Source organism: Eutrigla gurnardus (assembly GCF_963514095.1).
Source record: "Eutrigla gurnardus genome assembly, chromosome: 4".
Classification (NCBI taxonomy): domain Eukaryota; kingdom Metazoa; phylum Chordata; class Actinopteri; order Perciformes; family Triglidae; genus Eutrigla; species Eutrigla gurnardus.
The window spans coordinates 21,297,673-21,321,572 of record NC_139918.1 but is presented as its reverse complement, the minus strand read 5'-3'; the positions used below and the strand labels follow the sequence as shown (position 1 = coordinate 21,321,572).

The 23,900-nt window shown below is 42.5% G+C and overlaps 3 protein-coding genes across 4 annotated transcripts in view; all 3 read right to left on the bottom strand.

Annotated features, from left to right (window-relative positions):
- The window catches only part of rab31 (RAB31, member RAS oncogene family), a 188,389-nt gene extending 187,389 nt beyond the window's left edge, over positions 1–1,000 (bottom strand). For both annotated transcript variants that reach the window (XM_084007782.1, XM_084007781.1), the window contains exon 1: positions 830–1,000. In XM_084007782.1, the coding sequence (XP_083863908.1) occupies positions 830–865 (36 nt within the window). In that variant the 5' untranslated portion in view covers positions 866–1,000. The remainder of the gene's footprint in view (positions 1–829) is intronic.
- An 847-nt stretch (positions 1,001–1,847) lies between these two features.
- Positions 1,848–10,528, bottom strand: ralbp1 (ralA binding protein 1). The gene is made up of 10 exons (XM_084008615.1): positions 10,430–10,528; positions 8,476–8,778; positions 6,737–7,174; positions 6,278–6,627; positions 5,599–5,760; positions 4,595–4,726; positions 4,223–4,333; positions 3,985–4,106; positions 3,756–3,876; positions 1,848–3,551 (listed from the first exon to the last, which is right to left on the bottom strand). The coding sequence occupies exons 2-10, from the start codon at positions 8,723–8,725 to the stop codon at positions 3,252–3,254; spliced, it is 1,986 nt and encodes a 661-aa protein (XP_083864741.1). The 5' UTR covers positions 8,726–8,778; positions 10,430–10,528; the 3' UTR covers positions 1,848–3,251.
- Positions 10,529–11,389: 861 nt separating this feature from the next.
- twsg1a (twisted gastrulation BMP signaling modulator 1a) lies at positions 11,390–23,900 on the bottom strand. The gene is made up of 5 exons (XM_084008616.1): positions 23,748–23,900; positions 22,882–23,043; positions 15,690–15,789; positions 12,742–13,002; positions 11,390–11,876 (listed from the first exon to the last, which is right to left on the bottom strand). The coding sequence occupies exons 2-5, from the start codon at positions 23,008–23,010 to the stop codon at positions 11,695–11,697; spliced, it is 672 nt and encodes a 223-aa protein (XP_083864742.1). The 5' UTR covers positions 23,011–23,043; positions 23,748–23,900; the 3' UTR covers positions 11,390–11,694.

Sequence of the window (23,900 nt, the reverse complement as noted above, 5' to 3'; positions counted from 1 at the left end):
ACTGAATCCTATTGATTAGGGAAATTCTATTGATTAGTTCTGATTTTTTCAGTCAATATTACTTGTTGACAACACAATGCATCCCTCACTCTCCCTGTTTATTTACAGTAAAGTGAATAAACATGTCAATGTGGTGATGCAGGCATGACGATAGCTCTTTTTCCATTTTTGCGTGCTTGAAGTAAGAAGTAATTCTGCGGAGGTGTAACAAAAGCTTGGTAAGGAGGGCAGTCTGTGGTCAACTCCTAGGCTGACTATTAAAATGCCTGGTGAGAATGTCAGTTCCTGTGGTGGACTGCAAAGGCCCTGTTAAACGTTTATGGAGCTCTCACAAGTTCCCACTTACTTGCTCGACAAACAAGCCCGTTTGCGGTTCAAACGTCCCTGTCACCGTTTACAAAAGACGGGCTGCGTGTTTTGCTAACGCAGCAGGAAATCTTACGGACAGCGAACGGCTTGTAACGGTTGTTACGACTATGACGTAATGGGTGATAAAAACTCGTCAAACCGTTAATAAAAGACAAAGAAACACGCAGAAAAGTCAAGTTAAAAGACATAGCGAGGTAGCGAACCAGACGCACGCGACGAGAAAGCAAATGTTAGAGGATTGCGCGAGCTCACGATGGTCGTCAACATTTGTTTTAAGTTTTCAGGGGAACAAGTCAACAGTTAAGTACAAAAGATAAGCGACCGACATGTTAGCCAGTGTAGCTAACGTGTGTTGTTAACGTCAAAAGTGTGTTGTCGGTTACCGTTAGTTGAGTTAAACTCGCAGCAGACAAGGACATTTTCCCCCAAAGCGGATCAACAAAAACATCTTACCACTTACCCCTAAAAGGCACACTTTGAGCTCCCTTATGGCCATGGTGAACTGTGGAAGGTTTTAAATCATACTTTTTAAAGTGTTCACTCAGTGTCTTTGTCCCGTCATGCTTAAAACGCTGATCTTTTTTCTTCTCCCCCTTTCTTTGGTAAAAAGAGAAACCCAGCCCCTGTGACAGACAGACTGACCAAAACTAAACTGGTGTCAAGTTTTATAAACGGCCAATAGAACTTCCGGCAGTGACTTTCAGAATAAAGTCCACATGACTAGACACGATTCAAGACGTGCACGATATGGATTTTAACTACAAAATAACCTACTTTGTTGAAAGTGCTGCTCTTTCTCTGTCATTGAAGAAAACAAATATATATTTTATATGTGAATAATTATGCACGTATATAAATCAGCACTGTTAATGTATAACTAAAACAAGTGATTCGAGTCCATGTTTGAGTGGAGGAAGGCTTTAGTGCTTATTAATAATAGGCTATTCACAGACAGATAGTCTGTTTGTGTTTCAGTAAAAAGCTATGAATCAAGTTTTGAAGGGACTCACCCACAAATCAGTTATTTCCACTAATATAATAATGGCGAGACAAAATAAAGCAGCCTCCAAAACTAAGTTCACCCCAACAAAGTCCGAAAATATAAATATAAATAAACGTTACGCTTTCATTTTGAAAGGACATTTCGCTTGTATCCGGTATTTTTCTGCCTGTTAATTTTGCTACTTGACGACGCTGCTATTTTCCAAATCGGAAACCAGTTAAAGAAATTATGAAAAAGTCGGGTGGTTCCAATATCTCAGATACCAAAGTCTTAATTCGGAGTCAAAGCCCAGCACTTACACGCTGCACGTCCTAAAAAATGATGCAAATATGTTATCTACACTCTCTTTACGCGCAAAGAGGGGAAAGTGGAATAGGAAATAGGAAGCACTAAATCTGGACTAGACTTCGAGCCGGCATAGCGGAGTAAAAAGGTAAACATTAGCCTGCGTGTCAGAGAAAGAGACAGATCCAGATAAATTATTCGGATCGACACTTTATTCTTCACAGCTTTATTCTGTCTGCAACAGTAAGCTACAAAAAGCTTGGAACAATATGAAAATAACCTTATGAGAAGCTCCTGAACCCAATTTATCAGTTTCAGTCAGGATTAATAACTTTTTGAATCATAAATCCAGGTGAGATTGCTTTGATTTGCCCGCAACCAATGTAAGGGCAGTCACACTAGCATACTCCATACAGGTGATTAATAATAAAACAAAACAAAAAAAAAAGAACATAAGAGCTCAAAATACAGTATATTTGCAATTTTACAATGATATACACAAACAGTAATTAAGTGCGCGCCATGCCTTTGCTTTAAATATCACTGAACAATGACAGCACTTTGCAACAGTCATGGGTCAGACGTGAAATGAGTGATTGACATGTAATTTTGAGGGTTTTTCTTTTTTTTCTTACTTCCAACTTATGCCGTGAACAATAACTCCACATATCAAGAGTTTAAAAAAAAAAAAAATTGTGGGTCACTGCACATATTGTGGCGACCATAATCATCCCTACAGATGTTCCTCCATTATAAAACTGAAGCTGAAATGTCATTTACCCACACCTTGTTTGTGCAAGAGAGACCGAGAGAACAGATGATTGCGTATTTGTTTGACGTTTATGTTTTCATCCACTGGTCAGTTGTGTTGTGTTTATGTGCGTCTGCTGTTCAAAGAAAAGAAAGCACCTACAATATATTCATACATATATTAAAATCAATGTTTTTCTTGAATAGTCATTCGTATTCTTCAGAATACCACTTAAATATATAATATATAGATAGACCAATCATAAATTCTTCATTGTTCAAAGACCGTTTGTATTAGTGGTTCTCGAGGGAAACGTGTCCAGTTTGACATCTTGGGTTATGGCACAGTGGTCTCTATCCTAACATGTCCAATTTGCGTCTAGGTGAGGGACATAGTGAGATACAGGGGCTGCCGTTATATCTGCTCTATACTCATATTTGAGACCTTACCAGCAAAAAATAATCTATATGTCATATACTGGCAGGGTGCATGACTGACTTTTTTACTCTCTTCCACCCCCTACTTTTTTATGAATCCCTTCACCTTCCCCTTCATACAGGCTTGGCACTGTGGATTTGATAATATGATCCACCCAGTCTCTCACAGCAGTAGCCAGTTGTCCACTACAACAGGTACTCTATTTCTATTTTTTGTTTTTTTGTTTTTTGTTGTGTGTGTTGTGCATGGGGAAATGCTTGCCAGCTGCCACTTGGTGGACACAATTACGAATGAACCCATTGATCCAGCAAAGTGAAGATTCCAGTGGATAATGAGAGACATTACAGGACAACTGACCAGCGGTACAGCAGCACGGAGCCACCAAACGCATCGCTGAGATGCCTCTCACATGTTGGTGTCCCTCCTGTCTTTGTTCGGTGAGGGTTTTGAAGGATCCTTAGCTGCCTTGCCGTTGGCAGAGGCAGCGGCGTCTGCCCCGGCAGCCACGGCGGCAACAGAGCGTTTGGTTTGCTCCTCGGCGCGGGGCTCTGGGCTCGGCTGCGCAGGCGGGGCCTGCTCCGCCGGCGGCTGGACAGTCAGTTCTTGCTGCAGTTTATGACTCTGCAGGAGGCGAAGCTGGACACGGAGTTCCAAGATGGCTTCCTGCTCCTCGTGGATGGCCTGGTTCAGGTGGGTGTTTTTGTTCTAAAGGGCAATAAAACACAATAAAAAACAGATAGAAAACCTGAAACTTCAGGACTAAGAATTGCAATATATTTTTATAAACACAAATAATACTCTTAAGTGTAGTTTCAGACGTAAATGTGTGAACACACTTTACTTTCAGGTAAACAATGGACTATAACGTCCAGTGACCAACAGCCCGTGTGTGGCGAATGTTTTACCCACCTCCAGTTCCTCGTTTTGCTTCTGCAGGTCTTCCAGAATCATTTGTAGCTCTTCCTCATCTTCACTCTCACTTTCACTGTCCGATGAGTATTCCTCCGTCTCACTGCGACCCTGCTGCCGACTGAGGAACACAATGCTGGTTAATGGTTGAGACCTTTCGTATGTAGTGACAGTTGTACATTGTATTCCAACACATTTAGCACCTAAAATGGTTTCAGCCTTCCCTCACCTCTGTATGTCTGCGATCTCGGCTCGCAGCCTTTCAATTTCTTCCTTCTCGGTGGCAATCTGTCTACGAAGCACCTGCTCGAGAGAGATCAGCTCCTCCTGCTCTGTTAGGATCTCATTTTCCTGATTATTGAGAGGATGTGGGGGAAAACACAAAATGATTCCGTGTAACTTCAACAAAAACAAACAAATTCAGCTCTTTAGACTCTTGTGGCAGCTTGTGTGTTTGAATGACTCACCTGTGCTAAGAGGAGGTTGATGACTTCCTCTTCATTCTCAGTCATTTCCTCTTTTGAAACATCTTCCTTTGAGAGGCTTGCGATCTCCTGGGCTATCTTACTCTCACACTCCTAAAAGGCCAGAGGAAGAAATATAAAGATATGACAGCACAAAGGTCATTTTTGAGGCCATTATTTATGTTATATATGGTTGTAATTGATTTTATTACATGGCCATCATGTTCATGTGCTTTAGCCTGCTTGAAATTCAGTACAAGCACTGGAAATTTCATCAGTGTTTAGGAATTAAACAGGCCGCAATATGTAGGCAGGGTTGTTTATTTCCTTATTAAATACAGATATAATCATATATAGTATCCAAACACAACAAACCTGACGTTTGGCCTCCCTCAGTTTGCGTTTCAGAGCAGTGAGGATTCTCTGAACCTCCCAGAGCCGCTCCTCTTTAGATAAGTCCTTCACCCCCGCTTGCAGGTCCCTGTGCAGGCAGTTCAGCAAGAACTCCTGAAACAAAGGCACAGTTTTATTGCATGTCATAATTCAGTTGACACTTAAAACGACTCAAACAAATTAAAATGAGTGAAACAGTCAAACAAGTTTTGAATTCTCTTTTTATCACAGCAATCGGTGGCAAATTAAACTCTTGATCCTTGAATGATGATCGTTAAAATAAATCAGCAGAAGAGAAAGAATAGATTTCTTTTGACAGCAAAGTCAGCATATCTGTCATAAATAATAGATTACTGGAAGCAAACTTTTAATATGCAAACATTAAGAATTATTTCTTGTGACATGGCAAGATGTCTACAGCAGGTTAAGTGCCTCCACTTTGTTTCATTTTGCAGTGTTTTGCATGCACTGGCATATTAAGTAAATGTCACATGATGACACAACAACATGTTTTGGCACACTGAGGCAAAGATAAATTTGTGAACTGCTGACATAATGTAATGTCAACATACCTCTAAATTCCTGCTGCATTACTCGGTATCTACTGTGTAAAACTTTAATCCACAATTAAAGTGGTGACAATTTATCGTCTACTTAATTAAACAAAGATATGTACATATTTTAGAGAATATATAACCAATCAAATAATTTCCAAACACCTCTTTGATTAGCAATTGATATGGGCTGTAAAAGAATGTATTATGAGCAACCAATTCTGGATTTATAATGTCTGAGAAAAGTTATCCATAGAAACATCACAGTACAAAAACCTCAAGTTGTTTCACAGAGAGTTAACAGTTTAGTACAAATCAGACAGACATGAACGTGGTATCGCACTCTGAAAGATATTTATACATATAAATAACACTATTTCTCTATTTTTTTGTCAATAAATGAATAGACTGAAACAGCAAGACTGAACCCACCTGTCGTCGGATCTCCTCTTTGACACTCTCCTGGGTCTCGGGCAGCGCCGGCATGGTTGCCATGTTTGACCACCGGAGTGGCCGCACCACCGGCCTCAGGACTACGTCTCCAAACAGCTCCCTCACATGCGTGAAGAACATGTAAAGAACACGGTTCCCAATCTGAAAGATAAACAAATCACACGGCTTCAGAGCTGAACAAACTGCGTGTAGTCTCCCAGTGTGTGAGATAGTGTTTTTATAATGCGAGTTAAACTGCATCATGAAACCCAATTTTCTCTGTGCCACCTTAAACTGACCCTGGACTCACTCATTGATTAAGAGATGTGTTTATTTAGCGGCGTTGTGGCTACTGCTGCTGTCGGCTCAGGATAAGTGGAGCAGCCACAGAGACATCCCCTATGGGAATAAATTAGATTCACTAAACTAGGCCAGGGTATCAGAGAAGAACTGACTGTTTGATCCAATAAAAACACACTTGGTTTGTTGCTAAGGGGAGGTTTCTTATCTCTGAGGTACACTTGAGCCCGAGCCCAAGACCTATTTTTCTATTCGAGGTCTCGTCTATCTGTTGCTTTCGAATTACGGCTCTCTGCAACATTCGTTTTACCCATGTTCTCCCTTTGTTATCTTTTACCATGACCCATTTACTCAGCTCGATCTATTCCTCCTCTCTGACCTGTATGGTTGGGTTAAGGACGATGGATATATTCTGAATATTCATCTTGGTGTCCAACTCCCTGGCGATGACGTGGTCCATGTGGGTGATGAGCCAGGAGAGAAGGAGTCGGCACTGCGGTGACACCTCGGCCAGAAGCCTCTGGAACTCCGTCATCTTCTCGGCCTCCATCTGCCGCCCGCAGGCGTCCTCGAAGCGCTGGGCCAGATCCCGGCCCAACAGGTTCTCCGGCAGCTCGCGTAGGTACTGCTTCAGTAGGCTGGCGACTGTGTGGGGGTCATACTCCTCCAGGCAGGGGCACTCTTCCCGATCATAAGCTGCTTTCAATTCATCCACCTTGGACTTCATACCTGAGAGGGAGAGAAGCTGATGTGAGTATTTTTCAAAAATTCAAATATCGTCATACATTGACAGACTTTTTAGAAAGATGACGCAAAAAACAGCTCATAGTTTCTTTACCTGAGACCCGGTAGATGCCTTCACACTTCATGCCATAACTTTCAATGTAGTCTATGCATTCTCTGAAGATGGCCGGCAGCTGGATACCATCATACAGAGCTGTCCTCTTGACGGCTTCGGCCAGAGGTGCTCCAAAGATGGGCCTGAACGTGGGGACCTCCACTGGGATTGGCTCTGCCTCCGTTGTCGGTTTCTTCTTCTTCTTCTTCTCCTTCCACTGTTTAACCACGTCTGCAGCCGTCAGGTCCTTGGATTTCTTATCCTTATCCTTGGCCTTGTCCTCCTTGGGGCCCTTCTCCTTAACCTTGAAGTCCTTTTCCTTCTTCTTGGAGAAGCTGGGCTTCTTGAACACATGGATTCCTTTAGAGCGCTTCATCTTCGACGGGCTCTCTGCTTCATCTGCGGAACTGTCTTCCTGGAAGGCGGCGTAGCCTTCCGCTGTGAAAGTAAAGTAAGAGGCAAAAATAGGGTTAGAGCTGAGGGGAGAAACACCCCGTTTTCCGTATCCTCCTCCTACGACAGAACCATAATAGCAGTGAATTAATAACGGGAAGGAAGATGTGTGAGAGAGAGCATATAGCAAGGGAGGGGGAGAATGGGGACTTGGAAAAGAGGTCAGCCACAGATTTAGCATAGCTCCCTCAGCAACTTGCGCCGCTCCTCTCTAGAATAGGCTTCATTAAAACATTTTTCCTCAGAGCGAACAGCTTCGCCGTCGTGTCAAAAACAGTTAGTGACCTCTTTGTTTTCTCTTATTATCTCTGGGTTTCCAGTAGCACAATCCCTTTGTATGAAGCCACTGCCTGAGACACACCTTCACCGGGCTCTCTGGGTGTGCTCTGATCTAAGCATCTCTTCCTCTCTTCCATCACACCCTGGCGGAGAAGCTAAATACAGACATGGAAAAGTCCTGATACAAAGTGGACAATAAGCCACTCAGTGAAAAACATTCTCAGGAAAGGGAAGATTTCTCACAGCTACAGGCAGCAGCACCCACCCAACAGAACGGAAACGTGGGTCATTTGCTTTAATCAACAAATCTAAAGGTGAAGCTGAGTGACCTGAAGTAGAAGGCCTGTAAGTACTTGGTGGTTAAAGAATAAGGAAGGTGATATTCTACATGTAGCCCAAACAACTCAATAAAATATTTAAGAACCAATCAATGAACAGTCGACGGATTTTGCTTTGTTCGAGATTCTTTGCAAAAGGACTTTCTTAAGATTCTATCCATTAATAAAAGAATACTCATCTGTATGCCAACCATATACTGACAAAGTATAGTATTTGCATGCAAGGTTGCTAAAATCCATTTCATAATTATACATTATAATTAATTAACAGTATATGACAGCGGGAAAGAGTATTTCGTAGTTATGATATGATATGAGAAAAAAAATACATCTCAGAGTGGGATTTACCCTCCAAATTCAGCATCGACTATAACCAAAAGTTTTACATGAACACGCCATAAAGCATTATCATAGCCATAAATATTGTTGTGTTGTATTTATAAACATGTAGCAGAAATATGAGGATTAGTCAGACAAAGATTTGTAGCAAACTTACTGAAACTTTTCCAGAGAGTTTCAGTCATTTCTCGTAGCTTTGACAATGTTTAGAAAAAGGCTGAAACATTTGCAAAATGTCCAGTAAGTGGCCTTGAGGCTTGAGCCTTTTCAAACAGATATAACCAAGTTCAATAATTAACCTTCAAGCTCAACTATAGGATTGTTTCTTACTCCTTTTCTCCTTCTTCTTGAACTTGTTCTTCTTCTTGCCGTGCTCTTTGTCATCGTCCGAGACGTAAGCGTCAGGTGTTTCGTGGTGATGGCCATCATGAGGCGGGGATGGTTCGCCGGTGCGGTACAAGCCAGGGAACTTGGTGGGGCTGATCTCCTCGGAGCTGGGGGTGCGGGCCACACCCCCTGGGTGCTCAGCCCTGCGCTGCTCTGCGGGGCTGCTGCTGGGGGGCAGGAAGCACTCAGTCATGACTGCTCTGACCTTATCGCTCCTCTGACCGGCACATCACCTCTCCATCACTCCTGCAGTGGGCGGAAATACAAATACAATACAACAGTGCGTTCAACTTCTCAGATAAGTGTGGTCCAGTTTGCACGCAGATTCTTTCATTATGCTATGTCCTGCTTGTTATCCACACATCATCTGCCCCCTTAGCTATGTGACACACATTATTTCTGTGTTTCATTGTTTAGATATGTCTGTTACTATATAACTGAATTAGGTTTGTTGCAATGTATAACTTCTTTCTGTCCTGAGTTGGACATTTTTGCAAAAGGGCTCTCAATCCCAATACATTTGCTCTACTAAGACCCTGCTTAGTGTAGCAAGATTACCTTATGGACTATGTAAGAGCACATTAGCAGCAATAAGAGGAAAATCGAATAAAACCTTACTCATCGTCTCACATAATGAAAATCTAAATTCATAGGTTTTGGCTTTTGTACACATAGTTTAGAAACCATTTAGACCAAGTGGAGAACATAGCTGTAATACAATTCAAAACGTTTTAAACCCAATAATATGATTAGCATATATAACTTAATTGGGCAAGCTATGATAATGGTTTCCATTAATACTAATAAAACACGTATGTAACAGATGTATTAATCTGCAAGCCAATATTAAACTCAGATATGTGGAAGCAGAACAAAACAAAATGTAGGCCTCTTCTTCCTTTCCTGAACCGTTTGAAGATAACGGTATGAACAAAACAGCTGCAACACTCACGTCCAACCACCAGATGGGGCTCTACGGACAACCACATCTTGCACGACACTCTTCTAATTCAGCCAATTCTGACATCAGTCAGCGAAATCAAAACTACAGTCCACTTCGTCCATCTATAGAAACGGTGATACAGCAGAAGCCCGCCCTAGTGACTGTTGATAAGACATTTATTAATCTGAATACATAATCATTTGAAACAACAGCATGCCTGTCTGCATTGTTTACGTCAGATTAATCACAAACGGGAACTCCGCAGCCATCATGCTGTGCAGGTTCTAGGAAGTAGACTAATGATGAAATAACGGCTGAGTGTTTAAAAGCTTTAATCTACCCATCATTAATCACTGTAAGAGGTTTCTAAAAGCGACAGCAGGTTAGCTCTCCTGTTACATGTTGACACTACAAACAACTTTACGTTTAAGTCAAGTGGGTGTCCAAGACAATACGATGCTGTTCCAGGAAGACTATCACAACTATACGTTCACTAACACTGTTTTTAATTGAACTCCGGGCAACTATTATAAAGGCTGTCTGGTATCATAATCTTCCGCTGTGGGCAGATTATCCTAACATTTTTTTGCCCTGTCCCGTTTCCAGGAGAAGACTAATCCAACACTCAATCAGTCAAATATAATCGATTTGATGTTAGAATACCTCTCACGGGTTCTGCGCTAAATTAATGTGAACACATTTATATTAAAGCGGTCAGAAAGTAGATGCTCTCCTCTGAATGGAGGGGCCCATTATGCTAACGCTATTTCAGCTAACTGCCAACCTGCTAAGCTAGCTGATTAGCCATCCTATCCGTCACGATTAAAGTCGCCGTTTCGTCCAAACAAAACCAACATGAGATAAACGGTCAGCCGAGGGCGCGTAACTCTACTTTGTAACCGCTGTCCTGTCATTGAACACGCAAAACACAAAAGACAACAAAAAAAACTTTACCGAGAACTATCCCGTTCAGTCAATTTCAGAGTGGAGCTTCCGGTTGTCCGTATACTAAATAAACCTCTCTGCGCTTGCGCGACAACCAGAGTGCATGGTGGGAAACGTCGTTCTAAAGTGAATGTTTAAATCTCTCGGTTCTCTCACCGCAGATGTATAGTCTATGGAGGGTTCTTGGCCCAGAATGATCTGGAATTAATGAAGAATGGTTAAACTGTGGTCTCAATTTTAGCTCAACCACAAGTTTGCTGTTATACAAGCCCGTGTACACGAGAAACTGTCAAACAACGTGTTGAAAAGCGATGATCATCTAAATTTAGTGAAACCACTTGCTATTCTGGATCATATGTACTTTCCCCAAAATGCTGCGGTTGCACTCAGAAGACTGGTGGTCATCCCGACATGTGAAAGACATTAGTGCTCTGATCTTTGTTGGCACCATCTGTTCCAAACCCACAGCTGCAATGGCGAAATGAGGTCGTGATTCAATATCATCAGAAAAAAGAGAAAGAAAGACAAACAAGGTCTCATTGTGCGTCCGGTACATTAGTCTGTGCAAACTGCTGTTGCATGCCAATTGGGAACGGAATCAGTGATAGGGCACCCTGCTGCCCTTTTGAAAATGCACTGGCATTACAAAGAGCACTTGTGTGCGGCGGTGAGAGATTGGCATCGGTAACCCCCCCCTCCCCTTGTATGCATGAGATGGTCAGTGAGCACTGGAACACCTGTGGACCAGAATGGTATAACAACAACTTTGTTTCCCCAGGAAATGATGCGTTTCCTGACTCGGGCAATACTAAGCTAAGATTAGAGCAGAAGACAGGCAACTGGGACGACAAACATTTACTATTCCACTCATGCTACACAAATTTTTTTTTTTTTTTACACATCTTTTCAAGAAATCATAAGGAAGAAAACAAGTTTTAAGCTCAGACACCTTTCTGTGAGACAAAACAGTCCATGTCACCAAACTTTTCTTTATTTGGCACGAGACTGGAATTTAGCGGACCGTAATTGTAAAAATACATTATTCATATACACCTCTAGTAAAAAAAAAAGAAGAAAAAACACTATTGAAAACATCTAAAAATATACAGTGAAACATAACAGCAGAATAAAAACAATTTGCAGGGGTAGGAGGAGGGGTGCAGGGGGTATTTTACAAGGTAACTGAGGAATGCTAACACATAACAGTCATAGTTTCCTCTGCCCTCAGTCCTCTGGTATGGCCCAGACATTTGGTACCAATATGTGCCCACGCTTCAGAAGAGACAGTTCATGCACTTCACAGCCTTGCTGCCGTAGTCCACACACTCGGGTCCGATGCACTGGCAGCAGGCATTGTGAAACCAGCGGTACTTGGATCCTCCCATTGACTCACAGTATTGTTTACACTGACCGATAGACATGCAGTCGTCAAAGTAGACCACTGTGCACATGTTTTCTGAAGAAATAGAAGAAGAAGAAAAAGACAGGCAAAGAAAAAAAAGAAGACATGAGTCACAAATCCAGTAAAAATGTTTCTAAAAACAAGCAGCATTTTAAAGTAAATACCTTAAAGCCTCAATGTTCCTACTTTAACTTCAGGGGGGGAAATTAATTTGCTGTAAGTAAGTATGACCATATGTGTTGGTGAGCTTAATGAGTTAACTGCTCGGCTCTGTGGGAACACTCCTATTATGAGTGTGTCTTTATAGAAAGTAGTACTGGCTCAGAGGTAGACAGCCAAAACACCCGCAACTGAAAATAAAATGGCAGAGGAATAACGCTTTTAACCCAGTTACAATTCCCTAAAGTGGAGGTCTTTTGGCCTGTCCCCCCTGAAATGATGAAAATCGGACCCAACCCAAACTGCAAGGAGTCTGTTTCAGCTCTGGGCAGGGCCTGGTTTTCTTGCCACGGCTTTTAGTGAGCTTACATAAATGTAAATGAAAAATTTGACTAGACTTGACAGGACCAGAAAACGATGTAATAGAAATGTGCATGTGACTAAAGCACACCTTTTTCTCATGTAGTGCAACTTATTCATGAGTCATATTGGTAATTCTGATTGAAGTTAAATCTCTAGAGGGGCTTCAAACCAAATAGCAAGTGACAAACTGATTTTTGGTTCAGGTAAATCAGAAGCACTGGATGGCTTTTATAAAGTAACATAAAATGGAAATACTTAAGTAAAGTCCAAGCAATATCTAATAATAAAAAAAAATCCACTGCAAATTACGTGTCTATTTTGGGGACAGTCTATCAAATTAGCATATGGATTAACGTGGATAAAATATGTTTTTCTACACGCAAAGCTCACGCGTTACCTTGAGTGTCGTAGCTGGCGTGGATGCTGTTGCCGGGCACCGAGACATTCTGCTGCTGGGTGTCCAGCGACTCCAGGAAGGACACCAGGTTCTCGTGATGGGACAGCTCCTCGGCGACGGGGAAGGACACCACCATCATGTTGATGGGCGCGTCGCCTTCCGTGAGGGCGCGGAACAGCGAGGGGATGGGATGGTGCAGCTCCTCCACGGTGCTCTTTGACGTGGCCGGAGTGTCGCTGTAGTTCTTGGGGTTACACATCCCTGACATGAGAAGATGGACGAAAAGGGTCGGGTCATAAAAATAACAAAAAAAATCACATGTCTCTATTCAGCCATGTAGGTTTATTTGCACTGGTTTTTGAGATAAAGTGTATATAAAACAATCCCACTAAAGAAATAGTCCTCTACATGTCTAGAAACCACTAAAGGCTACGCTTTTCTTTTGTAATTGGTTTAAACTGGCCCTTTAAGTGCATTAGCATGATTTAACAGTTAAATGGTTTCACACACACAGGAGCAGTTTTTGTAAAACAAAAAAAAACAAAAAAACGTGCAGCTGTCAGCAGTAAATGTGAGTGTCTTGTCTCAATTAAGATCATTTGAACACTTCATTTAATTTCCAAATACAGTAGTAATCACTTTACAAAGTCCCCACATCCTCTGATATGATCTTCCTAACCCCTCGAATAAGTCAAAGTGAATTACAGCTAATGGGTAAATCATTTAATGGGGAACCGAGTTTGACAGAGCAATTGGATTACAAACCAATGCTAAAAGCAGAGCCAGAACAGCTGTTTTAGATAAAGCATACATATGGATCCTCCCCTCCGTGTCCTCCCTCCCTCCTCTCTTTCTCTAAAATACAAACTGTCCTCTCCTCGCCGCTCCTCTGCTGGGCCGCTCTAATCACTCGCAGATACACACTTCAAAGTAGCCAGCGTTTGGCACAGATAACATGTTTAGAGTGGAACCTTATTTAAAGTGGTCATAAGGCTAGCGCTGCAAGAAAGAAAATCAAAACGTATAAATGAGAAATATATTCTAGCTTAAAGCTGCATGCTGTCCTCGGTGTGTTGTAAAAGGCCTGCACAGGAGGAAAGCCCCACCGCCGTAACATCTGTGCAGCAGCAGCAGCGAGTTCAGCACTCAGTGTCAGATCCTTGTATTTGTGTTCCACATGAAAGAGTTTTAATAAAGCCTCCTTGTCAGCACGTACAGTAATATCTGTCCGTCACCACTGATCCAAGAGCCCGATTTACAGGGGCGGAGCCAGAGGGGTAGCCAAGGGTGGCTTAGACCCCTGGTGCCCACCCTACCACAGTCAGAGGGTGACAGGTAGTTGGCTGGTTATGGATGAGTGAACTGGCCTACCGGGGTACAGGACCAGGGGCCCACTGGACCAGTACCGCTGTATGAACATTCCCCGTTAGAAAGTCAACCAAGCTACCGTGAAGAGATGCAAAAACGAGCGTATAGAGATGTTACAAACACAAAGAAATGCAAAAAACGATCAAACATGCTCAAAACAATGCACAAAGTAACTAAAAGTAGATGCGAAAAAGGGCACGAAATTAGATATAAAATAACTACAGAGAGAAGCAAAACGACCGCAAAGACAAAACAGCAAAAATGCGAAAAAATAAAATTAAAAAAAGCAAAAGAGCCACAAAGAGATGCAGAACAACTACAAAGAGACACAAAATAACCAGTCTGAGTGTCTATATGGGTAAGGGACCTTTAACATGTCTGTGTCCCGGAACCAAGCCTTTAAATTTAAGCCTCAACACACATTTTTCACTTATTTTACAAAAAAGTGCCCCTATTCTTTGAAGCCCCCCTTAGAGTCACAAGGTCTCTTGCCCCACCCCTGCTGGTTTGAAGCAGGTTACAGATGAAGAGAGGAGCTAACAAGCTGAATGTTTTCTTGTTTCACAAATCCGGTTGTTTTGGATCTCGCTGGGATTTACACCCCCACAGCACCTCGTCGCCCGGGAGGCTGAAAGTCAAAGTTCATTTGAGCGGGTCGACCTCCTCGTTCCGCCTCCCTTCCGGCTTCGCTGTCCTTTGATCTTGTGGAGGACCTTGAGTCTTTTATGTCCACATGCGTAGGTGCTGCTCCGTAGTGAAAATATTCCTTGTAATTTCCTACGCTCTCATAAACAGCGGCCCTCCTCGGCTCTGCTTTGCATTAACCTCCCCGTTGTCACTTCTCAGAGGCACCTTCTGTATCTGGCTTCACTCGCCGCACACTCATCTCGTATCAGAGCAGCAACACTCCGAACAAACTGGGTCCTTTATGAACCGGTGTTTCACCTGTCAAGTGCATTACGGCTGAAATCTCATTTCTCACTGGCTTTTTACTGGGAGAAAGTGCTCGGCGGTGGGGCGACCGAGACCACTGAAGTGTCACGTGTGTGGAAGGAGATTACTGCCAGAACCATTTCACATGAGTCGTGATCGCAGTATGATCAATTATAGGGCTCATTGCCAACTGTATTATCACTTTGTGTTATCTGCACTTATTCAACTGTAAAAAACTTCTTCTTTTAAGTAAAGTATTACTGCACCTGCAGCACCGTGGGTTCAAGTCCGGCCTCTATCTATCTATTAAGTATTACCATAATCCAATTGTAGGCTATGAGCTAAGAAGTATATGTCACATCCGAGAACTGCTAAAATGTAAAAAAAATGATGTGTTAATCATGGTAAATAGAAGTCCTACATGGAGGATGAGCTGATAAATCGCACCCCAACCGCCCAAAACAAACTACATCAGTCGCACATCACAAACTCAATCTCTGCTGGCTCTAATCTCTTTCACGGGTGTTCGGCGCGTAAGCCAGCGCGTTCGCGTGGGCTACAGTTGGCAAAGTCCAAAATGATATGCTGACTTTACTTTGCTGTCAGCTCTGAAATACATTGCTATTAAATGGAGATGCTGCACTCACCCACGCAGTCGCAGCACTCTTCCCAAAGGTTCCCCAGACACAGCATGCACTCTTTACAGCACGAACAGTTGCCATCGGACGGACGACACTGGCACAGCTCCTGCAGGATAAACACACACACACACACACACGGTTATTTATCCTCAACACTGTCGTTACCGATATATAAAACAGTTTGGTTGCCTTATAATTAGACTGAGTTGCCATTTTGTTTCACTTCAGTGCTATTTTGAACCGCTCATAAAAACAGAGATTTGGGCAGAAATTCACAAGTCTGGAAGCAGGCTGATCTGGAGGTGAGGAGCAGAAATTGGACATGTAATATATGTTAACATGCAATTTTTTATGAAATATGGAATATTCATCAAGTATCAAGATGATGTTAAACATTAGAGTCAAACAACAGGGTGAATAAAACAAGTAAACTCTGCAGGGAACCAAGATCATGTAACAGTAACAAGATCATGCACTCTCTAAATTTAGTTCAAATACAGATTACATTCAAAAGAATGGTATAGTATTTATGAGTTTGTTTTTTCTAGCTTTAATGTATCATTTAGCTTCTATTGTAAGCAGCCCAAGAGGTCACTTTTTGTCTTTTACATACTACTTCAAAAAGTGCTTCATAAATCCATCTGCAGTGACAAAAATAGTTCCTACCGAGCTAATCAGTGTCATTTTAAGATAATTAGTAAATGCAAACGCCCGTCCTACATTCAATTAAATAAAAAGTCGTTATGGGTATAAAAGCTCCAGGTGTGACGGGCGCAGTAGCAGCATCGGTGTACACAATCACAAAGCAGAGCGAACACAACACGTAGACCCACTGTACAAACAGGACGCGCCATTAAAACATCAGCACAAAGAGCAACAGCTGCAGGTTTGCTTCACGTACAGTAAGTGTTCCTGCACGACATGTGTTCTGCGTGGTATCCATCCAAGTATGCAACACTGCGATAGCTGCATTTGCATTCATGATCGCAGCAGGTTCGGACACGTCCGAGTTTACAGCACACGTCTTTCTCTTGAACGGTTTTTACACACTGAGCGACTGATAACTACTTTACTTAAGTGCAAATTTAAGGTACTTTACACTTCTACTCCATATTGTACTTTTTGCTCCACTGCATTTGTCTGATAGAAAGAAGAAGAATGCAACTAAATTAATTTAGAAAATACACATTGTTGTAGATGAAACTTAAATGAGCTTGACTGAATTATTCTGCTTTGACGGTAATTAATCAGGAATACATTTACGATAATGACTACACATCGAGCCATTACACTTAATGATCAATCTGTTACTAATAGGGAGAGTGGTGTCGTCATTCACCAAGACGCAAACCCAAAGTGGAAACACACCTCTGACTATTTCTCATATTTCATCCAGTTTTGAAATCTACAGGATGGAAAAAAGATAGAGTTGGAAAGCTTACTTTCTGGCCTGTTTGCCCAAGTTATTTTTTTGGTAGCTTGTACAGAAATCCAAAGCATGTCTGCTCTCCTTGGGACGGTTCGTAAAGTATTGCTGTTTATTGTTACAAATATGCCCAATTGAAAAAGACTGAATGTTTGTGGATTCCAGTTGAATACCCTTTTTTAAGAGTAATTTAAAAGAATATAATAATTTTACAAATATTTTCTTTTTCTCAAAGAAATGTGACATCAATAGCTTTCAAATTTAGACTTTTTATTTCCTTTTTTTGAGGGAAAATCACTCGTACAAAAAAGCGTGCCTTTCACTTTCAGCTCTTAAACACTTGATAAATTGTTAGCAGACTTCTGTACTTGTTCAGGGATCAAATGATTTCCATATTTGCTCAAGTAGTCTGTGAATAATAGAAGGTTGTTTGGACCGCGCTCTCCTCTACTTGTGATTTTATATGCAGGACGTTGAGCAGTAACATTTTTTATTTCGATATTACAACTTACGTAAAATTTTCAAGTTACTTCACCGCTACGGACTGAGTTTTTGGTTCAGGACAGCATTGATGTCAAGGTCAAGATGAGTCTCAAGTCATGATTAGAAAAATCACAAGGTCAAAACCAGAGTTTTAAAGTACGTGAATTCTCATACAAGTCCTGTCCAAATAAAGTCTCAAGTCCTGAAACTTAAACAAAAAAGGACAATTCTGGTTTATTACAACTTGGGTCTAATTTTCAATAGATTTCACCACCATTTATATCTTGCATAATAACATCAAATTGTTGAGTCAACTGCAGAAATCTTGTGAATGTCTCTGAAAAATACTTCATGGTGCAGAAACACAAGCACTCAGACAATCACACAGGTTTGAAACAAACCACTAAACTTATTTGGAAAACAACTGAAATAATAATTAAAACCCATCACGGTTCACAAAAAACCCACAGAACGTATTTTGTTCACGATAAGGAGATGATTAGCAGCAGTTCTACAGTTCTGACTGCTTTTATCGTAGCGATGCAGCCGTGTCACCAGACCTTAGTGACTACAATGTTATTATAGCTGCTAGCAGCCCACGTTGTTATAACGTAGAATCATCACTGTGCACTGACCCAACCAATACAGACGCATTACTATTTAATATACTATCAGAGATAGATTACAATTTTGAATACAAATAACTTGGTTTCAAAACATACATTAATAAACCTGTAATTATGTAAATATAACACAGACGAAGTAATATTAAACTAAATATCTAAATTATAATAGAATAAACAAAATAACTCCAAGTGTATAAGTGAGACTGACTGAACCTTAAATAAATGCTAAAAAGTTGAGGTGTCACGGAGAAAAAGTTGGATCGCTGTATCCCACAATAACTCCTACTGGAGTCCAAGTCTCAGGGCTCAAACCAACATATTTAGTATAATATACAACATTCTTGAGAAGTAAAAAACAGTGCAACTAAAGCAAGAAGAAATGGTTTCCACAAACTGCAGGGTCACAGCTTGTTATGAAATGCACGCAAGTACAAAATCAGCCAGTTTGAGTGATTTCATGCTATATTTTAAACATAGCTCTCGTTCGTTGGGTTCAAATTTTGTTAATATGCTTCAGACACAGGAGGAAAAAAAAGCTCTTGCAGCAAACTTCTCGTGTTGCTTTAAATAGAAGGAAGGTAATATTATTACAAGAGCTTCTGCAAACATCTGCAACCTCTGCTGATCCCATAACTCCTCTACACACACTTAAATAGCTCCATTCCTCAACGTCGGCTTGTGTCGGGGGACGCGAAGGAGGCAGCGAAGGAAACAAAACTCGAAACGTGGAGGTGGGGTTGAAAAGTGGGTGAGTTCCTCTCTCCCCCCTCTGTTCTCTCCTGACACAGAACAGGGAGCACATTCCTCCAAGTCAAGGTCACCGCGATGAGGGAGGTGGAGAGGGGGGGAGAAACGAGGGGGGAGAAGAAAACACCTGGAGATCAGAACATGGCTGCTACACCCCCAAACAACATACTTCCCCCTCTGTCCCTCCCTTTCTCCCCTTTCCCCCCATTCAGCCTCTCCTCCCTTCCAGTCGTGTCTCCCCCACCCTCTCTCTCTCCCCTTTTGCTTTCTTTTTTATTCTCTCTTCCTCCTTTATATGTTCACAGAAGCCATCTACTACACAAAAACAGTCGCGGCGATGATAAAAGGCTCTCCAATGACTCACCAAGAGAGGGATTGCAAAACCACACACAGTTCACTTAATCACCAGCCTCTCAATCCCCAAAGCTCGGATCAAGATCTGATCTCATGAGTAATTATGACTCTCAAAAGGTTGCATTTTTCTTTTTTTTTAAACCTAAACTTAACAGCTGCCCGGGGGGAAAATGTGCATCTCATATTTCACAATTCAGAAAACTACTTTAAACCACAACTTCATGGAAATAAAGGCTTTAACAGAGCACTTGAGACTTCTTGACTTGCATCGGTTTATCACAGATGGATAAACTGCTGTGTGTCAAGAAATAATTATCTTCTAAAACTACAAGTTTACGAGGTAAATAAACTTTTGACAGAGCTAATGTTGTGGTTCCCGCTGCCATCAGTTCACGCTGAGCAAGAAAACTAATTTCACAAAATGTCACATAAATTACTCCATCATATTTTCCGGCGGTGCCGCCATATATCTGGATAAATAGTGTCATATTTGATCTGAAACAGCTATAATATAACTTGAACTAATGTATTAAACAGAGACACCAATAATGTGAAACAATCCGTTGATCGCTCATTCAGTTAGTTAGTTATTCCAGTTAGGAAGAAGCGTTGCGTGTATCTGTGAGAGGGAGACAGCCAGAGAAGCGAAATGCCAAATCAAGTCTCATGCTGCAGCTGGTGGAGAGCTGGTGGATCAGGCTGCGATACATGCAGCATATCCACTATAGAGGAGCCTACCACCCACATCCCGGTGTGCACTGCAATCATTTTATATGACATTTATCAAGCTAAACATGCCAAACGTTCTCCGATTCCAGCTGCCCAAATGTGAGGATGTGCTTCTTTTCTTCTATTCTAACACTACATTTACTTGGGTCCTGGGCCGTTTTCATTGACCGTTTTTTTTTTTACAGATTCAACAAATCGTAAAACTGTGATTAATCTTAGTTGCGACCCTGCAAACAACTTCCTCGCCGAGCTGGATGAGGTTTTCTCCACGACTTTAAGAGCTCTATTAGGTTTCCCTCAAGCGGAAACTGCTGCAATCAGTCAAAACTCGACTGCAGCCAGAGACAAAAGGACAAAAGGGAGTGAAAGTGAACATGTGCCTGCCTCGTCCTGCCGAGCGACCGCCACTGTGCCTCAACTTTGAGATCGGCTGCCCCACCCTGCTGAACAGCCCGGCCCGGACACAGTCTCACAGTCAGTCTCTGCACCAAATCTGTATATTTCCCTCAGCCAACCTCCCCAAACAGACACGCACACACACACCTCCTCCTGACCCTCCCCTCCCTCCTCATGTTCTCCCACCCTCAGGGGTTTTGGGGAATTCAGACGCATGACTCGAGATGGCAGCACAGCGTAATAGCGAGCGTCGGACAAGAGCCTAATCACCAGCAGCGTGGAGCTTCTAGACGCAGGAAGAGTTCCTCCATCGCTCTCGCCTCTGACAGCTAGCGAGTCAGTGTCGGCGGGGTCACGGGAGCTACACAGCCGCAATGACTCACCCGGCGAAATAAGCCACCTGGAAATAAAGAACAAGCAGCGAAATGTTCCGCTGATCACAGGAGGTTTGGATCGTACGGGAGGAGGAACAGAAGTTGCTGGTTGTGTAACAGTGAAGTGATTAGTTGATGGAGAAAATTAATATTAACATTATATCTTTGTTTTTATTAAGACAAGCTAATCATTGGGCTCTGGGACCACTTTCGTGGATGAAACAGTTAATAAGTTTAATACATAAGTTTTAAAAGAATTATGAACAGATTTGGATCATCTTTCAGCAACAGGTGCTACGCAAAGCCAGGTGCATTCTGGGCAGTAAAGATCATTTTTTAAAGGAAGAACTTTTAAGTTTTCAACTTGGACAGAGACAAGTTGCTTTAAACAAAAAGCAACGGCTGCTTAAATTCCTTTGGAAATTTCTGATTGCAATTTCGAGAATTCTGTTTAACTCCATATATCTGAAGTATTTTTGAACTGCATGTCTTGGTTGTGTTGTTAAATGCTGTTGCAGGGCAAGTCTCCCTCGAAGCAACGCAACAATTCAGTTAAGATTGTGGTTTACTTTGACCGAATGGACCCCAAAGGGCCCAGATTCAAGGTAATTAAGTTACTGCACATTTATTAAGGAGTCTGAAACACTAAACTAAGGCAGGGAGCTCATTCTGCCAATTCTGCCAAAAAATAATCCTAAAAAATATTAGAATTCATCGACCTACCAATTCCATCTATTCTTAATCTCTCTTCCACACATCTCATTCCAAAACAAAAGCATCCATATGGCACAAACACGCTTTCTGCTCCATGAATCTGGTCTACCTCAACTACCTGCAAACAAAAAAAAACTGCAGTTCACTAACACAGCAACTGAGGTCAAATAGGTGAAATAGCCACTGAGGTTAAATACAGTACTTTAAAGATGTTAATGGGAGAGGCAGGGCCACTAAACACACAGCAGCCCAAACACACACACACCTAAAAGAGACGGAGTACAAGCAGCAGCTCAAATTTGACTCGACAGGTGGTGCAAAGACGGGCACAAAAACGTCACTCTTCCCTCAAAATAAGACTACAGAAGACAGGGTTCGTGTTAGGTAGCGGAGTTACACCCCTCTGCCCCTCAAGTACTGGCCTTCAGACGCGAGGGGGAAAAAGTGACACAGAGGAAGTGATGCTAGAAAGTCAACAAAAGTCAGAAGAGTTGCAAATGAAAACGGAAAACCTCGCATAAATCCAGGAGAGGTAGCGTCCCCCCCGGCACCAGCCGTGCAGACAGAGAGCGAGCGTGCACGGAGCCGGACAGTTAGATCACACATTTCTGCTCGTCTGCCGATCGCCGTGGGACTTCCCCGCCGCCGACTTCACTCGGCTTATCGAAGGAATGTATCTGAATTCCTCACAACAGATTCCATCTTTGTTTTCCGATCCAGATATTCATCTCGGCCCGCACAGATTTTAACCGGACTTTGTCTACGGCTGGGTACTCGTGAAGTATGGAGTTGCTAATAGATGTTTAAAGAAGTTTTGACCAACCTTCACATGAACTCAACTCCCAGCTGCAGACTTCATATAATCTGCGCTCAAAAAGAAACAACAATCTGTGTTTACAGAAAACAGCTGCGACACTGCAGGATGAAAAAGCTTGAGCTCGGCTGCACTCGCGTAAAGAGGTTCCCCGCTTTAAACTCCAGGAAAGATCAGCGCTCATCGCATCAGATTCTGTCTGCAACCACAGAGCTCGTTTGTGAGCAGTGATGCAGGGACCGAAAAATTCAGCCCGAGAACATTTTTTAAGTAATCATGGGATCTTTGGAGATGCAAACCACATGTCCGTGGAGTTTAACAGCCGTTTGACGTCGACAAACAGAACTCCGCTTCATATCACAACAGTATGAGTGATACCTGCATGTGAAGTGGGTTAGTTTTGGGTTGTGAGTGAGGATCAGTGCAGCCGTGGCTGCCGAAAAGAGAAAGACTCGTGGTAACGTTGGTGTGTAAATCCAACATGAAGCACCCGGTGTGTGTTTGAGAGCGTGAAAAAAACAACGACATCCGTTACCTGGATGAGACACTTGCTGACGTCGCTCGCACAGAGGGCCTTGTTGCAGCCGGAGGTCAGGGACAGTCCCGATAGGAGGAAGAGGAGAGCGGTGGTGGCGGCGGGGACGATCAGCTGACCAGGCCTCATCCTGACAGCTCACCAGCACGGCACTGGAAACACCTAGATCAACACCGAGACACGGGACAGGACCTCAGAGACCGGGACCCAAATAAACAAAACTTCATCACTGGCATTCCACAAGAGGGGAGAGTGGAGACCTGCAGTTGGTGCAGAATAAATAAGAGCACGTAGAAAAGGATGTAACCTGATGAATACTGGATTTCACCAGATAGATAGATAGATAGATAGATAGATAGATAGATAGATAGATAGATAGATAGATAGATAGATAGATAGATATGTGATGCACAAGAAGCACTTTGACATGTAAACATCCCATCTCTAAGAGACCTGCGTCACGTTTCATTCAAAAGCCACAAGTCGCTCACGTTACTGTGGGATAACAACACACACATCTGGCAACATCAGCTTCCTTTCACCTATTTTTCCCCCTAAAGTGTGGCGCGTGAGCAGCACGCAAGTATCGGCGCTGGTCTTTTAAACACTTCGCCACTTTTGCTGCGCGTTGTTTCACTTCACATGACGGAGAGAGAACATGTGAGGAACATTAGCTCCCTTTAGTCCACAACTCGTTTCTTCACCTTTTTTTTCTTTTTTTTACTTTTTTTTTTTTTTTTTAGGGGGGGGGGGGGGCTCATCGCTAACACCAAAACTTTCCCTCGCGCGCAGCAGCCACGGGAGACTCGAGTGCAAGCAAACGGCGAAATAATAACAATTTAAAAAGAGAGAGTTTACAAACTCACCACAACGCCGTTAACGAGTCGCAGGGTCGTGTCTTTCGCAGAGGGAGAGTGGCTGCTTTGCGCTCCGGACGTCTCCAGGGTGGTGCTCGCTCCGCCGCCGCTCAACTGTCCGCTGTGTCCAGAGGGCGTCAGTCTCTCCGCAGCAGAAAGCGA